This window comes from Idiotropiscis lumnitzeri, chromosome 8 (genome assembly GCF_059441095.1).
Source record: "Idiotropiscis lumnitzeri isolate Australia: NSW breed Sydney's pygmy pipehorse chromosome 8, RoL_Ilum_1.0, whole genome shotgun sequence".
Classification (NCBI taxonomy): Eukaryota; Metazoa; Chordata; class Actinopteri; order Syngnathiformes; family Syngnathidae; genus Idiotropiscis; species Idiotropiscis lumnitzeri.
The window spans coordinates 18075370-18093303 of record NC_142398.1 but is presented as its reverse complement, the minus strand read 5'-3'; the positions used below and the strand labels follow the sequence as shown (position 1 = coordinate 18093303).

The window sequence follows — 17934 nt, the reverse complement described above, 5'->3', positions numbered from 1 at the left end:
TAGCATTGCTACGGTATCAAATAAATATTTAGGATTGTTTTTATGTAAGACAATTAATCTAGAATAATAATTAGTTTTGGCTAAATTAAGCGCTTCTTTGTATATTAGTAAACTATCGCACCATGCCTGACGGAAGACCTCAAGTTTGGTCGCACGCCATTTGCGCTCAAGCTTCCTACAAGATCGTTTCAGTACGCGCGTTTCCTCTGTAAACCACGGAGTAAGCCTCTTTGGACGAGTTTTAGTTTTTAAAGGCGCGACGGAGTCAAGCGCATTTAACAAAGCGACATTAAAGTTGTTTGTGAGATCATCAATCGTACCAATATAATTAGGAAACGAAGCAGTTGCTAAAGGGAGTAGCTCAGAGAGCGCAACGATGGTTGAGGAGCTAATGTTACGGCTGCTATAATTTTGATTATGGTCAGAACGATGACAGTGAGCCAAGACTTCAAATTTGATAAAGTAATGGTCAGATATAGCACTGGTATATGGTAATACAATTATTTTTGAAGATGCTAAGCCTCGGGTTAATACCAAATCTAGCGTATTGCCATTTATATGCGTTGCTTCATTTATTATTTGCGTGAAACCAAACATATCAATGATTGTCCGAAACGCTACCGTAAGTGGTTCCGACGGGAGATTCATATGAATGTTGAAGTCGCCCATGATAAGTATATTATCCGCATGAGTTACTAAATCAGCTACGAATTCAGAAAATTCATCTAAAAAGCCGGAGTAAGAGCCAGGTGGACGATAAAGAACGGCAAGATAAAACGGCAGCTCGGCTGAGGATCGCATAATGAGAACTTCAAATGTTTTAAAGGAATTGCTAAAACGAGGACTAAGTTTTAGGTTAGATTCGGAAATGAGGGCTACACCCCCGCCTTTCTTTTGAGGGCGCGCAACATGCGAGCTCACGATATCATGTGTGGCACAGCCTCATCATTCACTCATCTTCTGTCTTTTGTTATTCCAGACTGGATGCTGCCCTGCAAAACAGGAACGCTCAAGTCAGTCAAGTGTGGAGGAACAGATGCGTCAACCTGACTGAGGAGAAGAGAGAAAAGCAAAGACTGACATCTAGTGAGTGCTTAGTGAAGTGTAATCTTGCTCGCAAATCACAACGATTATCTTGGAGCAGCAAGACTAAAATAGGTTCTGAAGTCGACTTCACATGATTTATAAATAAATAAAGAAATAAATGTATAAAAATAAATTAAATTGGATAAGGTAACAGAAATGTGTAGTATCTTATCAGCACTTATTTTCACAACAGTTCTGCAGAAATGTAACTTAAAAGAGAAACATGATACGCTGTGTCTTTCATTGTGATTTAATTAAAATATTCAACCTTTCATCACAATATTCAGTGCAATTGCTTGACAAGAAAATACTAATTAAACTAATTGAAGTAATTGTCGTACTTTTACCCCCCAACAACTATCATGGTGTTATTTTAAATTGAATACAATTCCTATATGCAGGTGAATCTCAATTAATTTGAAGATTCATTTCCTGCAGCAGCTTCTTCTATGCATTTTATACATATACGATACGACTTTATTTATATAGCGCATTTCATTCGTTCAACACACTTCAAAATTCCAAAATTAAAAAAAAATCTTGCTTTGTGTGCAACGTTCAACACTGCTGGAGTGTGGTGCTCAAGGGCAGAACTAAATGTACTGCATACGTTTTGAGAATTATTGAAATTATTGCGATTAATTCGTTAAAAAATCACTTGACAGCACTAATATATATATATATATATATATATATTTTATAATTTTTTTCAATGGTACTCTAATTTGGGATGTACGTTATTATATGCACACGCAGGAAGAAAGATACATAATAACTCCATATGCATCTTGTCGTTTCAAACAGACCACTCGTTTTATTAGATGCTCAACTAATTATTTGATAAATGGCGTCGTGATGCAGGAAATGAAGCATAAGGAAGGGAGAATGCTGCCTTTGTTTTTCATTGGACTGCATGATTTGGCACTTGCAACGTTTTTGGAAGCCTCGCTGTTCGTGTCCCCCTCGAGAAGGAATGCCTTCAATCGCCCCGGAAGCCTCAGAAATTAGATGGGGACAAGAAAATAGCGCAACTCGTTTGCCTATGATTTACCGATTTATGAGGGAGTAAGCGTCTTGAAAGTCGAAACATTACAAAAAGCGCGAACTCTCACAACTCTCACATTTCCTCTGCAAGCTGTGAGCCCGCACAAATCACGAGCAGTTTTGAAAGACTGCAAGTTTCTCCCTTCAGTCCCCCCAACGCTCCTAAACAAAGCGCTCGAGCCGATTAATGAGCAGTAAACATGAGGGAGGGGGGCAGAGAGAGAACAGAGAGTTGAAATGAGGGGGGGACAAAAAGAGGGGGCTGTCTCCATGGCAACCCATCCAAGCCATTTGAGTCACATGGCCCAAGTTTGCAATTGCAGGCGCTTGAAGCTCAGCTTTGCTCGTTTGCGAGCAACATGAGCGGAGCACGAGACGAGCGAGTGATGACAGCTCACAGCCTTCATCTCAACGCAACTTTGGATCTGCACGATGAGGAGATGAAAACTGCAGTTTTTGGTTTGTGATGCACTTTTATATCATGTAAACTTCCCCCCCCCCACACTGCAACTAATTTGACATTTCCAGAATAACAAATTTGCTCCCTCGGTAGCCACCTAGTGTCTGCAGCCTGGCACCATTTTGGTGACACCTGACGTAGACCTTGACATTCTATTGGACCATATGGAGCTGAATCTGGGTCCAGTAGAACAGAGCTTTGTTTACGATTTTCATTCAAATCACAAAATGGAAGTTTCTTTTTATGGGAATGTGTTTGAACATGTATTTGACATAATATGCAACTAGTAATGTTTTTTTCACTAGTAGAACAACTTTTTTTTCTTTTACTCTTAGAACAACCATAGGCTGACTAGTTTGCAATTAATCCTTACTAGTAAACTACTGTGCTGCATCAGGAAGACTTCTAGGTCCATAGTCAGTTTAAGGTCCATATACAAAGTACCGCACAAAGTACTAGTATATGCTTCGTACTCACTGGTAAAACAATTACCGTTGGACAACTAGTTAGTTTGCAATGAGGCAAAAATATGCGCTCGTTGAAATCTGCGTGATACAAATACTAGGAGTGAGGTGTTAGATGTTAATGAGTACAGTGTTGTACTAGTAGCATGCATTTGTCAACTCTTGAACAGTTATGTTTCACAAGTAACACATAACTGTTCTACTCGTGAGAATAAAGCACACAACTAGTACAAGAATGTTTCGCTGGATATCAAAGTTTGGGCATTGATTCATTAATTATCCTTAAGAAAGCGGTAACTAGTACGTAACGTGACACATGCTTACTTAGTTGGGCTTAGTAGTGTTACTAGTCGAAAACTAGTCAATTTTAATTGTTTACTAGTAAGACACAGTCAACTAGCGTGTCCTACTCATTTTCTTAGTGCGCTAAATTGGCTTAGAGTGAGAGGAAAGTAGTACTTGGATGTTAAGATGGACATTATGGATAATGAATAAATGCCTGGTAGCTTTCAATATTTTTCAGTTCATCAAATATCCAAGTTGTACATCTATGGTCAGATATAACACACACACCAATATCCTTGTGTTTTCTCCATCCCAGAGGTCAAAGTTTTCGACATAGTCATCATTGCCTTGGCCTTGTGCATCCTCATCATCACCGCCGTCTACTGCATCAGTGTGTGTTACAACCGTAACAGGTGATGCACACGCACACACACCATTAGTTGTCAGCAATGCGATAATGATCAGATCATATGCCACCAAAATGTCGCTCAGTAAAATGCAGAGCTCCACCAAGGCTGAACTGTTCCCAACAGTGAATGAAAAATTTGCAAATACACCAGATCATTTTGAATGCTACTAACCTCTTTTTTTTCCCAGGCAATCAAAAAGAGCCCAAGTGTATGAGAGTGCGGTGACCCAGGGGGAGCCGGTGGACCCAGTTGCGGTCAGGGCGGTGAAGAGGTCAACTAGTTTCATCAACCCGCTGGCCTTCTTTCGGCGAGCAGATGCAGCCAAAGACAACTCCAGAATTTATTACATCTATAGTAACCCGCTGCCTGTGGGAGCCAAGGAGGATGAGGAGGACGCGGCCAGGCAAATCACACGACCACCGCTTGCGTCCATTGAGGAGTGCGCACAGGACCCCGATAGCGGAGTCATCCTGGACCCACCCATTTTTTACATGCAGCTTTAGAAGAGAGATGACGCCACATTACATTCTTATATGTGTAAAATCTAGAGTCCAATTTACAATTGTACTTGTCGCAAGGATCAACATCACAGCTGCAAAAACATTGCGGTGTTTCTGAGTCGCAGGAAAAGTTTTGCAATGCCGTAATGGTTTCATTACAACATGACAGCCAAGAAAATGATGGATTGAGAAGTCAAATCGACAAAAATTAAGGAAGTTTGTGGCTCTTAGGAACGATACATCATGGGAACCGTGCAATTATGCGAGTCAAAGGTCAAGATGTGCTGTTTGAATTTCACTTTCAGTGGTGCAATACTAACTCAGTACCGCATTCAAATAGTAACAGCATCATAAATCATATATCGTATTTTCCGGACTATAAGCCGCTACTTTTTTCCAAGATTTCCAAGACCATGCGGCTAATACAATAGTGCAGCTTTTCTGCGGATTTTTCTTTCACACTGATTTGGTTGTACATGCGGTGAGTGTAAATAAAATTGAAACGCGTTATCATGAATTGTTCATTTTCTCAGAGTAATGAAAAATGTTTTTTATAGCATACATATAAGGTAGTGGAAGTACAAAGGTGATTAAGATTTGAATACGGGCTCCTGATCAGCAAAATATAACTACTCCGGCAGCGGCCAGGCACATAAAACATGTCTGCATGATCTATCAGTAACCTTATACATAGAGATGTATTTTTTGAACATTATGCCTTTTGCAGTTGAGTAGTCAAAGACAAAAAATTGATTCTTTTTCATTGAACTTTAATAAAACTCTTGATTGGATGTCATGTTAAAAAAGAAGCAACGTGAAGGGAGATGAGACACATACAAACGATCACTGCACAGCACTGGAGGGTGGCACAGTACTCCCGACCGGAGCGGTCCCTCACACGATGGGTTGGGTCTCTCGGACGAGCCACTCCAGCGCCTCCTTTCTGCCTTGGCGCTCAAGCTCCGCCCCCACCACCTCGCGGCACGTCCTGTGGTACTCGTTCACCCAGTCCCGCTGCCACACACAAGGACACGCAAACAGCCTTTTTATCTCATGTGGTACACGTCCGGACGGCTCTTTAGTAAAGTAAGAAATGTTCTACTTGAGAAACAGAAATTTCTCGGCTTTTTTTTTTTAAGTATGAGTTTGAAATGGTGGGTGACGTTTACCTCCTTCTGGGTGAGCAGCTCTGTGTTCATCATCTTGACTTGGATGGGAACCAGAGTCAAGGGCTCAAACGTCAAGCTCCCTCTATTTCTGTAATTGTACTAGAGGAGACCAAAGAATGCAGATTTAAATAATTCTCATACAAATTGTTGAAGAAATCGTTTTCATTCAGATTCAAGTCTTACTTTGGGCTTAGTTGGTACAACAAGAACCACATTTTCAAGTCGGATACCAAACGCTCCATCTTCATAATACCCTGGTTCTACAATTTAAACAAGAAAAATGTACATTTAAAAAGATAGGCATGAAAAATGAGTACATGAGAAAGAAGTTGCGCTCTGATAGATATTGATTTTCGTCTCAGTCTCAGTGTGTCGTCAATCCATACCATCGCTGACAATCATGCCCGCCTCAAGAGGTTCATCAGCAAAGGTCTTGTAGCTGATGCCGCAGGGCCCCTCGTGAACATTCAGAAAGCAGCCAACGCCGTGACCTGTGCCATGCAGGTAGTCGAGGCCCGCTTCCCACAGGGCGGCTCGCGCAAACGAATCCAGAAGATGGCCTGGAAAATGGCGGTCATAGTCAAACAGTCACACAGTTATTCTCCTTGCATATTCATAGGGTTAGGGTTAGGGTTTGGGGTTAGGGGTTAGGGCTTAGGGTTAGGGTTAGGGGTTAGGGTTAGGGTTAGGTGTTAGGGTTGGGGTTAGGGGTTAGGGTTAGGGGTTAGGGTTAGGGTTAGGTGTTAGGGTTGGGGTTAGGGGTTAGGGGTTAGGGTTAGGTGTTAGGGTTAGGGTTAGGGGTTAGGGTTAGGGGTTAGGGTTAGGGTTAGGGTTAGGTGTTAGGGTTAGGGTTAGGGGTTAGGGCTTAGGGTTAGGGTTAGGGGTTAGGGTTAGGGTTTGGGGTTAGGGGTTAGGGCTTAGGGTTAGGGTTAGGGGTTAGGGTTAGGGTTAGGTGTTAGGGTTGGGGTTAGGGGTTAGGGTTAGGTGTTAGGGTTAGGGTTAGGGGTTAGGGTTAGGGTTAGGGTTAGGGGTTAGGGGTTAGGGGTTAGGGGTTAGGGGTTTGGGGTTGGGGTTGGGGTTAGGGTTTAGGGTTTAGGGTTAGGGTTAGGGGTTAGTGGTTAGGGTTAGGGTCGGATAAGTTTGAGGTCAAACTTTCGTCATCGTTCTGTAAACACACAGGCTTCCAAATTTCTGGTATTTTTTTTTTTAAATTCAAGGTGTTTACCGTCGAAACAAACACAAAACTGTGTTTATCCATGTCAAAACACACGCACCAAATGCCCCAGCCAATTCCCTGAGCAGAAAAAAAGAAACCTCATCTACATGGTGTCATCCCTATGGGTCATTACGTTGTTGCTCTGATGTCATTCAGTAATTCTATTTCTTACTCTCTTTCCTCCTTCACCTCACCCTCCATTGTACTCCGCACCGAAAGCTTACCTGTGGCTTATTTACGATGCTCAGACTGATTGCAAAGTGATTGTCCAATTAATTATCCAAAAGCATTTTTTCCTGTGACAGTGTCGCCAGAGACTTTGCAGATTAGCGTAAATAATAACCATAAATGTGTCTTGATTTGCAAGGAGTGTGTTGATCATTTGGAAACTGAGTGTAAAGCAGAGAATTGCGTGTTCCAAAATGACAAACTCAGTACAAAGCAGTGTTTGTTCCACTAGTTTTGCTCTTGGCATCATCCTGCGTAAAACAAAAGACAATGGCGATGTTTAATATTTCTACAGGGGCTTATTCTTATTTATGACACTTTTTTTTGTTTAGTTTTGTTTTTACAATAATTATTACCTCACACAACGGGAATGATCTGTTTTTTGCATGCTGAACAAGTTGTCAAACTTCAGTTAAAGTACCTTTGGTTCCATTGGGGAAAATCGCAGCGCTGACAGCAATATGTCCCTTTAGTACATAAGTAAAGCATTCCTTGAAGAATACAAAGAAATGGCGTCAGTTCAAAACGTGTAAGTGCTGTAATTGGAGTATCGTTCAAGCTGAAATTGGGTTCTGGCATGGAATGTCCTGTTTACTGTGGTTGATTGCACCTTTTCATATGCAGACGGGGTTCCAAAGTGCATGGTGCGAGTGACGTCTGTGGTGCCATCACTGCCAAAGAGCAGACAAGTCAAACCACATGCCAATTAAGTTGATGTGTGTGAACAATTACTTAACATGTACTGGGCTCCAGAATCAATGAGGTAAACTTCATTGATGGTGAGTGTTCTGTTGGTCTCAGGCAGAGGCCTGCAAAGACAAGAGAGGTCAACACCCCCAAAGCAATAGCAAACAGCAACCCAAACGGATCCCGTGGCTTTTCTGACCTGTAGTGAATGATTGCTGCATTGGGCCCAACACTGGAGATTGTAGGGAAACTAAGACCGACAAAATGTTTCTGTTGACTGCAAAAGACAAATCAGAATTAGTTTGGGCTACCTAACGGTATTCAAAACTGGTGGAAAGCAACAAAGAAAATTGACATTTTTATTTAATCTATTTTAAACATGCATAGTATAAATCATTTGATACTCTGAACATTGATCGCCCTCTGGCGGCACAGTGGGACACTGCAGTTTAGCTTCGTTAATTGTTTCATGACGCGGTTGGATGTGTGCACGGAGGGGGAGATTTATTACATTAATCAAAATTTTTACCGTTCCAAAAAGGTCGCCTCAAACAAATGTCTAACTTTCATCCTCTCTGTATCAGATTGCTCAGTGAGCAGATCAGGTTAAAATTTCTTGTTTTTATGTAGGGTCTGATGACAATTGTTGCCTTGGATCCGAACAAAGTCTTAGATCGGATTACATTACATTGTAATTCATTTTTTTTAATTAACACCCTTGATCCTAAACATTAACTGATTGCTTCTGCCAGCGATATAAGTATTAGAGTGCATAGATCCGTTCAGGCTTAAGCAGTAAAGATGGATGTTTTCCTACATTCTGTAGAGGGCGCTATAACTCCAGGGAAAACTCTCACGAGACAGCTTTGAACAGTATGACATGAATTTGACCCTTTAAGATCCTGAATAAAGTTTGAAAAAAACTCAAGAAAAAGCATCACCTGCGTAGCTCCTCAGCCTTGTCAGCAGCTGAGATTTCTGTTACAGTGCCTTTTGGAATCTAAAAAACGAAGAAGATGGCAAAACGAGAGCAAATTCAGTCAAATGTACTGTATGTGTTTCACCGGGGCACAAAACAGAGAAGGAAGTACTTGACGTGCAATTGTTGTATTCCACTTCAACCATGATATAATTAACACAGCATGTTTAGAAATCTAGGCCCACGTCCATAAAGAATTCTCGTGCAAGACTGGCTCCCCACCAGAGATGAGCATTCCACCCATTTTGGGGACAGAGGATGGATGATGAGAAGTAGGTTTTTCATCCGTCCCTTTTATTGTCAAAAACCCACGGACGCCCATTTCACGGACTGACAGAAACATGCCCTGGCTGTCTTGCATATGTAATCCGCCAAAACACTACTTTAGACCGACTGTGAAATTTAAGGGCGGACACGCTTTAAAAGGACGAGGATGGACGGGTTATTTTTCTGTATAAGAGGGACGTTGACGGAAGGTTGCCCAGGTCGCGGACAGAGGACGGACCGGCAAAACAGGGTAAAGTGCTCATCTCTTCTCCTTTTGACGCAATTGTAAAAGGGCACACACTATTACAATAGTTAACAACCGTCGTTAGTCAGAGGAGACACAAACAATTGGGATAATTACTCATTGTGAGGATGAAATCTATTTATAAACTTTAGTCTTCAAAGTGTCATGTGCAAATCGTTTGGGGTGAAGTAGAGGCCTTTTAAAAAGGCAAGTAGTCAGATGCACAGTCATGTTCACTGTCATTGAATTGTTTTTTTTTTTTTCAAATTAGAAAAGAAAAAGACAACATTATTAAATAGTACTCATTAGACTTGCAAAGAATATTTTCGTTGATATTTTTGTTGTGAGGACAAAATGCCATTATGACAGAAAAGTTGTAGGTTTGTAGCTGTGAAGTAATGACGATTGAAAGTCGCGATGGCACAAATAAAAGTATTATTATTATTATACGGCAATTATCAACTATAGTCACGATAAGCTGCGTTGAAAATGGACGAATGGACAGTTACATGGGCATGTTTTAGCGTAGCCAATCAGAAAGTGTCATACTGAGCAACAGACTAAGGGTCAACCTCGCAATCGACATTGTTGAGGATTCTTAACGAATATATCCCAGATATATGAAGTAATGACGAAAAACATAAAACTCTAACCTCTTTTTCCAACCAGGCAAAGAGGTCACAAAGAGCGACTGCATCCTTGATCTGTCAGGAAGACGACAGAACGTTTAGTTCGGATGCATGAATAAAGTCAGAGATGCAATTTATGAAAATGTTCCGAAATCCATGCATGAATGGATTTATGTGGATTCCAAATGAGCCAGAGGATCGATCTTACATGGGCTGTTTTCATGCCTTGAATCTCTGTCGTGTTCTTCACCGCCTTGGCGAGGCAGAGAGGGGTATAGGGAATGGGAGACCTGTGGGCCTGTGTACAAAGCAGAAGGAAACAATTACTGTTTTAAAAGAATGAAACAAAATAATGATACAAAGAAGGGTGGAGGCAAATGAGACACTGCCAGAGAGCAATAAACATGTTTTAGCAATGTGGTTGCAGTTTGCAGTGCTTTAAAACAAGAGCCCTTTTCTATTTTGGTCGACTTGTGTTATTTATTTGATTTCTAACCAGTTTGAAGTTATTTGCAATGCTGACCCGGAGGCAACTTGGCAGCATTCAGCGTCTTGACCAACGAACATTTGGAGCCGGGATTTGAACTAGCGACCTTTCGGTCACTGGATGACCCACTGTACCAACTGAGGCACAGCCGTCCCACTTGGAACGCGTCGAGTGGCAAAATATTTGGATGATGCAGTGCAGTTGGACCGAACAGACTACAATAATAAAAATACGCCGTATTGTGCTCAATAGGGCAGCACAATATTGGGAAAAAAAACCCTGAAATATGCGCTACAGGTGTTGAATATTGTGGTATCGATATCATTGTCGTATTTAACATTCACCTAAAGTAAATTACATTTTATTACCCAATAAAAGAAAAAAAATCTTGCGGTAAAATAAGCATGCCCAATGTATACTTAACTAATTGATTATTTATACATCTAAAACTTATTTATTTATTTATGTATGTATTTATTTATTTATTTATGGTATGTTGTGTTCACCTATTGAATGGCGATGCATATTTAAGGTAGCATCTGGTTGGTGAAATTCAGATAAAAACATAAACTTATTGCATGTATTTACGATATGCATATTGCACAGGCAATTATTGCGAAATTTGCCAATGTGCGCACACCCAAAAAATTATTTTCAAATAAATTATTATTTATGTCAGGATTACCAACAAATGAATACTGCTCCAACAATGCCAATGTAAAATTGATTTTGCAAAGGCAGACATTTTACAACTCTTTGAATCGCTGGTCACAAAAGACATTCATGAAAATCTGTATGTTGGAATTCACCCACCGTCCCCACAGCCAATCCTCCCCTCGCCCTCGTGAAACTGAGATGTCTGGGAATGGCTTTGTTCTCACATAGGCACACGGACTTAATAAAGCTCATTAAAAGATAATGACGGTAATCTAAACCCACATCGCCATACAAATCAAAATGAGCCTTTTAACAGCTCATGTCAAGGTTTTTGTTCAATACCACACAAAATCTTGATGGAATCTAATATGCAGCTTTTTTTCGCAGCATTGGGAAAAATATACGGTATATCTTTAAAAAGTAGACAGTCAATCTGTCTCCGTTTCCGCTCATGCAATAATGCACGCTCTCACCTGGGGGATGACCTGCGTGAGAGCACAACTGGCCTTGTCACAGATCCACACTTTGTCCTTGTGGCCGAGCGTGGTGCAGATGGCCTGCAGCTCGGCGAAGACCGATTCGTACGGGGACGTCTGAATGTGAAGCTCAGGCTTGCTGGGCATGTCCAGCTGCAGATGTTCTCTCAGCGCTGGGTCGGCGAGACGCTTTATGTCCACAAAAAGCCTGCAGAAAGATTCAGGTAAAAAAGAATGTAGATTGAATTTTTGTTTTATTTATTCATTTATTTTTAATAACATATTCTCTCAAAGCAAGACATCTACGCAGAGTAACAAAGTAATAAATAGGTGGCGACAACTACAATGTGCCCCATAAATTTTAATTAAAAAAACAAGCAGGTCATCTCAGGGAAACTTAACTGCCTCCGTCAGTATATTACATCATTCTGAGAGGAAATGTCATAAAATCATGCAAATGTACATGAAAGTACTGAAACATGATTCCCAACCTTAGAGCCAAGGCGTATATTTTTACATTACAACAAACTTGCGGCACACCACCACATCAAAGTCACCAAAAATATATACTGAAGTAATGATGCTCTCATCTTAATTTACTCAAAAATTACATTCTGTCTTATTGATGACAACAGTGAACGAGCAGTAAATTGTTGTGCCTGTCACTGATGTAGTTATGCAGTTATTCCGAATACTTCAAAAACCGCAATTTTGACCTTAATCCGAATATTGACTGCATGTCACTCAAATGTGCCACGGCATATTGGTTGGGAGTCAGTGCAGTAACAAACGTTTGAATTAAATTGTCATTTCGTGCACAACAAAGCTTTGTGACCAATAAAATGAAAGAATTAAATGTATTCCAACCGTATTGTGTTGATGCCCACAATGGCATACGAAAAGAAGACAGGGTTGTACTCAATATCTGCGCCACGGAGGTTGAAAAGCCCTGGACACAAGAAGAAAACCACCATAAACATCAAAATGATTTTGCATTTCCAACAAGAAATTATTCAAAAACTTTCTGAATGGTCATTAAGTGTATTTGGCTACGTCCATCTTAAGTCATTTGACTGTTGCATATAATACATGTGCCTCCTCGTTCGATTATTATTGGAATGTTCATTTAATTCACAATTACCATTCAAAAAGTAAAACTCATATTACATAAATTCATTAAACACAGGCAAAATCCTACGTAACTTTAATATTAAAATGTTTTTTAAATTGTTTCTCATAGAATTTTGTACTTCCTGAGATTGTGAATTTGCTGGAAACTATAATCATAAGTATATACTTCATGTGATTTACGAGTTCACTTTTCAAATTGAACTACTGAAATAAATGACATTTTTTTGCAATATTCATATCTACGTCTGATTTTTTTTTTTTAATCAGTGATCCTCCGCAGATGCCTGAGCAATTCCCCTTCAACCAAAATGTCCATTTATTCCAAATAGAAGCTGATGACAATCACAGTCGCAGTAATTAACATGACTCCTGCAAGCAGACAATCAGAACTAAGAGCTCTTCGGGCACGGTCAACAAGGCGCTCAAATAGACATGAAATGGTACGCCCGTGCATCCCGGGGTCCTTGGCTCGTGATCGTGTTTCAAAGCTGACTTATGCAAGAGATGTGACAATGCTGCACGCATGAAAAACTGTCAAGATCACAATTGTCTTTTGTTGTTTCAAAATGCAGTTTTTGCAATTGGGTATTGTTTTTATTTGCAATAAAAAGCATGATAAATTGGTTTTAGTTATATTCTGGTATTTGTAATATTTTTGGCCATTTACCTGTTAATTTGGATTCAATAGAAAATAATATATTATATATATATAAATAATAAGTATAACTAAGTGGTGGCATTGCACATTTTTTTCACCTTAGCAAACTCTCCGATAGCTCTTCCGAATACAACGCTGCAAATAAAGCCTGCTCTCGCATCTATACATACGCACGCCGATAGTAAATTGTATTGTTATCTAATGTAGAATACACCCTGGCAATTAAAGTCATTCGCGTGAAATAAATACTTACATGCTATTTCGTCCAGAGCTGTGGCAATGAACCAGGACATTTTTCTCTCTGTCATCTTTGCACGTAGCGCTGTGATCTTGTCTTGCCACGACATACCTAATAGGGAAGATATTGTCAATTACATAATCTTCATCTAATGACGTATTAGAAATTCAGTTTATCCAATTCCAAGAAAACAAGCACAAAAACATGGTTGACACAGAGTCGCAATTTACTACTCGTAAATTCAGACATTCACAGATTTTCTTCTGGAAACTGTTATTTGCTGAAAAACGAAACTATTTGACTTCCCCTTGAAAGCAACATTTGAGGCCATTCCCCTAAAGCCATATTACCCGCAGGTTTTTATTCGCGTCAGGGCTTGGTCCCTATTTTTTTAAATTGGCGGGAGAGCAGTGTATTAATTGACATGCGTTGTACAGACCCGTGTAGTCCAATCTCAAAGTCCGAAGCTGCGTGCTAGGTCTTTGCGGACGGTCACTCCACACCAAATCGATGAGGTTTTCCTGCACGGCTATAAGAGAGTGGCCCGCACTGGTCAGTGCCTTGGACATGGCTTTCCACTGATCTGACATGAAACACAGGAAGGAAAAAAAAAACAGGACCAGTCAAAAGTTTGGACTCAAGGCCTCATTCAATAGAAAGACAGCATGCATCCATGTTTTTTATTGCGACTAAATAAAAATTGGAACTGTTTGCTTAAGAGGTTTACTTCCAGAGTGCCTCGGCAAAGCACCAAGTGCTACTAGTGGATGTGGCCCTTAACTGTCCATACCAAGAAGAGCATGTGAACAACTTCTGTTGCTGCTATGGTGACCACCATTGCCACGTTGCTAAGGGTTGCGTCTCCTGGGGGGAATTTAGAAATGTGAAATGAGACTATAAAATACCTGCAGCAATGATCCAAGGGTCGACCCCTACTTTGGAGTTTTCTGGCAGGACATTTATCAGCCAGTCCTCCTGAGAAGGTGTCTCCTTCAGTCCTGTATGACAATTTAAAATAAAGTACATTATTTTGGCTTATTATGCTATTAGCTGTTGAATTCAAAGATGCATCAATTCTTTTATCACTGTGAGCAGGTGTGTAACGATTCATGTACTACATCGATTTAAAGAACTATCATGCACCTATGCACACACACACATACACACACATATATATATAGATCATGTAAAATACCACAGCAACATGACACACCTCTCCAACCACATACTCTACTCTGGCATCATTGGATTTCAGACAACGGCAACGATCCAGGCTCCTTTGTAAGCATTGCCACTGCAGAAGCAGCGTGAGATGACGTCAGCGCTGTAAAAGCCTCAGGCTTCGCCACTTTGTTTAGTCAGCGTGTGGGCCAAAACTCGGTTTGGGGGGAAAAATATCATGGTATTGCAAACAACAGTAAATGTAGAGGCACGTAAAGCTATTGTTAAGTCAAACTGAAAAGATGTTGGTTGCACTTTATTTTTATTATATTGTATAATTTTTATGTTGTATTATTATGTTGAAAAACAAAAGCAAATGTAGCAGATACAGTTCTGTTGAAATATTGGTTGCACTGTTTTGGGGTTTGTTTTGGAGAGCGGAAAATATTATTCAACTTAATTCAACTTAAAGGGCTTTTTTGCACTTTGTTCAAATAAAATGTGAATGCACTTGCAATCAATCGTTGTTTGTTAGTCTATCATATCCCTAATTTATATCCGAATCCCTTATAAGTAACAACAGAAACCTCCTCCTCTGTTGAGTACCCAGCTAATCACTTCACAGTAAAAAGTTCATGAATGATTTGACATCACAACCTAAAATAGATTTGCATCGTTCTAAATGAAAAAATATAGTTCTTGAATCTTATCAGTCACCACAACTCATGATCTAATACAGGGTGTTAATAAGTGCAGTCACGTGAAGTTGTAAGTTACCCATCTTCATGAGGGTCCAGTTGTTGTCCATCTGCTGGGTGGCCTGGAGGAAATAACGCCCATCAGTCCACAGGGCGGCGTACTGCTCTGTGACGATGGCTGTACCTATCAATCACAACTCCCATTCATGACTCCAAACCTACTCCTGTTGTCTCTACAACAGTGGTTCTCAAACAGCAAGTACCAAAATAACCAAGATTAGAATACAGCAGCGTAGCAGGCCTACGTGTTCATCAAAATTGTGGCAACTGTATAAAACTAAAAGGTTTAATTTAATTTAATTCAATGTAATTTAATTTTATTTTATTTAAATTAATTTAATTTAATTTAATTTAATTTTTGTCAGCGACTATAACATTATGTACAGTTTGAACATTAACACTGTGCTGAAATCTAGGAAAAGAATTTAAAAAAAAAAAAAAAACTGTCCTTAAACAACAATTCCATTAAATTTATTCAAAATTTTCATTAAGAAACGGGATAATTCAAATTGACTTCCCACAATGAGCAAAAAAATGTTCTTGAAGCCAAACAAAGCTCTGTGCAACCATATTTAAGTCATAGTGCTTTGCATAAACTTTGCAAGGCAGAGCAGGGAGTCCCTGTAGCCTTCCACAAAGTGCCCCATCAAAAACAGGTACCTGCTGAGCCGTTGAAACCACTGATAAACTCCCGTCTGCAGTCACATGGTGCAATGTATTCACTCTTAAAGACACAGAGACAATACAAACATAAAACATGGGTAGATCACGTCATTAACAATCAGAGCAAAGTGGTCCTCAGCCCGTGTGCCACCTTTGCCAATTTGTCCTACTCGCATTGTGACTAGCACAAGGAGAGGGGAAGGTTAGAAGCTCCAATTCATTCATTTTAAAAGGTCAGACAAGCAGAAAATGGGTGCTGAACAATTTATCGTTTTGGGACTATAATTGCAATCTCAAACAATGCGATTTTGAGATCGTTAAAGCCGCGTTTTTTTTGTTTTGTTTTGGGGTTTTTTAAAGCTCTTGTGCCCCACGCACCTGTAAAGAGGTAAAAATGACTTACCTGGTGGGCATCACCAGAGGGGATAATGTAGGCTTGAAGTGGCTCAGAAACATATTTACAATTCTTCATCACCTGGCGGAGATGTCTGAGCAACTCTCCTGTGATCTTTGGAGACATGTTTCTGTCTGAATGGACAATAATGGCAGAAATTGACTTCATTCAGCTAGAAGAGCATAACACATCATTCACATGAAACATCCTGGATTTTTGCAAAGTCTCCGAACAAATATAATCAGCCGCAATAATTTGGTCTCTATCAATTAAAACATGAAGCGCTGGCATTACCGGACATTATGGAGGACATGAAGACTTCAGAACACTGGGAGAGTGACTCACGGTAACTGGCTGTCTATTAACGTGGAGCTCACAGAACACATTTCGATCTTTAACCCCATGTAACATGCTGATTCAGCAACAGGTGTCTTTAAAGTCTTAAACGTAGTGCACATACTGAACACTCCATTAGGTACCACCGGCACAATCTTATTCGATCCAGTACAATTCAGTTTTTATAAATGGGAATTTGTATTAAACATGTATTTAGGGAGTTTGTATGCTTGTGCTTTTGTGGGTTTAATCAGTCACTCACAGGGTGCATGCAGACAAACCACAATTCACATTCACACATTTGAACAAGTCAGAGTCCTCAAAAACAACGCGTGCTTGAAGAATGGTAAGAAAGACTGAGTAACTGGACAAAAATCTCAACAATCACCAACATAATTTCTGATACAAAGATCGCACTGGATCAGAGATTTATAAAAGTGTACTCATTGTTGTGAGCCCCAAAAAATGTGTAACAAAGTAGGCTCACTGCTCGGCCACAATAATGAACACCCATTCAATGCGGAAAAGCTGCCGAATGTCACCCAATCACGTTGCAGGATTTTACATCGATGAGCGTTACGATTGGTTAACCGCTCCGGATGCGATTGACGTTTCTCAGTTGGCAACTCGTATTTTTGGTAACAGCTCATCTTTTTGCTTGCTTGTGGGCTACTAATAACATATACAATTACTTTACATGTTCTTAAAATTAAATTACATTTGGAATGAGTGCGTTTTAAGGCCAGCCGTTCAAAAAAAACTATAACAACAATAACAACAACAACAAAACAATGCAGTCGAACGTGGTCTACGGAAAAAACGTAATCGGGATGTTTTAAACTCCCAGGACAGCGTGTCTAAGATTCGCTCTCGGCTTCCCAAAAGAACAATGGTGTGGGTTCCAATAACAGACGTGGGATGAGCAAACGTGTCGTTCATTCGAAACCAGACCGCATCCGCCATATGACTCGATTTGGGCCACCATCCGAACCCCTGCTACGCTTTACGGCCAAATAACCTCACATGCAGGACGTAAAATAATGAATACACACCCTGTATTTTCGCCCTGTGAACGTGGTTCTTGCGTTTCAGGGGCAAACAAGCACCAAACGTCAACAACAAGTCTTTAAGGGTTTGGTTTACTAACAGAAGGCAGCCATTTCGCTGGTGACGTCGTCGACCACGTGACTGCAGTTTGTTCCAGTAGCGGCGGAGGGATGGAGCCTCGCCCCCCTTTTTTTGTTTGTCTTCATTCATAAAGCAGCTTTTATGCTACGTGCTAAATGATTCGGAAATGTATTCTAATA

General features: G+C 40.2%; 2 protein-coding genes across 3 annotated transcripts; one reads left to right on the top strand and one right to left on the bottom strand.

Annotated features, from left to right (window-relative positions):
* Positions 1-2445: 2445 nt before the first annotated feature.
* On the top strand, positions 2446-4762 carry LOC148332494 (uncharacterized). Its single transcript, XM_088303498.1, has 3 exons — positions 2446-2589; positions 3656-3752; positions 3937-4762. Exons 1-3 carry the CDS (start codon positions 2490-2492, stop codon positions 4250-4252), a joined length of 513 nt encoding a protein of 170 aa, XP_088159624.1. The 5' UTR covers positions 2446-2489; the 3' UTR covers positions 4253-4762.
* Positions 4763-5002: 240 nt separating this feature from the next.
* On the bottom strand, positions 5003-17717 carry xpnpep1 (X-prolyl aminopeptidase (aminopeptidase P) 1, soluble). Of its 2 annotated transcripts, none has more exons than XM_088303495.1 (20): positions 17680-17717; positions 16301-16425; positions 15895-15958; positions 15254-15358; positions 14221-14313; positions 13755-13898; positions 13331-13426; positions 12156-12237; positions 11286-11496; positions 9877-9966; positions 9693-9743; positions 8491-8549; positions 7749-7826; positions 7600-7671; positions 7473-7533; positions 7284-7353; positions 5805-5978; positions 5602-5678; positions 5419-5517; positions 5003-5263 (listed from the first exon to the last, which is right to left on the bottom strand). In XM_088303495.1, exons 2-20 carry the CDS (start codon positions 16415-16417, stop codon positions 5144-5146), a joined length of 1863 nt encoding a protein of 620 aa, XP_088159621.1. In that variant the 5' UTR covers positions 16418-16425; positions 17680-17717; the 3' UTR covers positions 5003-5143. The 2 variants fall into 2 exon arrangements, with proteins under 2 accessions (XP_088159621.1, XP_088159620.1); XM_088303494.1 differs by lacking the exon at positions 17680-17717 and adding an exon at positions 16586-16733.
* Positions 17718-17934: the final 217 nt, after the last annotated feature.

Bases quoted from the DNA above. Each gene is read 5' to 3' on its own strand.
- LOC148332494 (XM_088303498.1), top strand. From the start codon at position 2,490: ATGAGCGGAGCACGAGACGAGCGAGTGATGACAGCTCACAGCCTTCAT. The intron at 2,590-3,655 runs GTTTGTGATGCA...TCTCCATCCCAG, and splicing joins GATGAAAACTGCAGTTTTTG to AGGTCAAAGTTTTCGACATA. The intron at 3,753-3,936 runs GTGATGCACACG...TTTTTTTCCCAG, and splicing joins GTGTGTTACAACCGTAACAG to GCAATCAAAAAGAGCCCAAG.
- xpnpep1 (XM_088303494.1), bottom strand. The intron at 15,359-15,894 runs GTACCTGTTTTT...TGTGATTGATAG, and splicing joins TGGTTTCAACGGCTCAGCAG to GTACAGCCATCGTCACAGAG. The intron at 5,679-5,804 runs GTATGGATTGAC...TTTAAATTGTAG, and splicing joins GGGCATGATTGTCAGCGATG to AACCAGGGTATTATGAAGAT.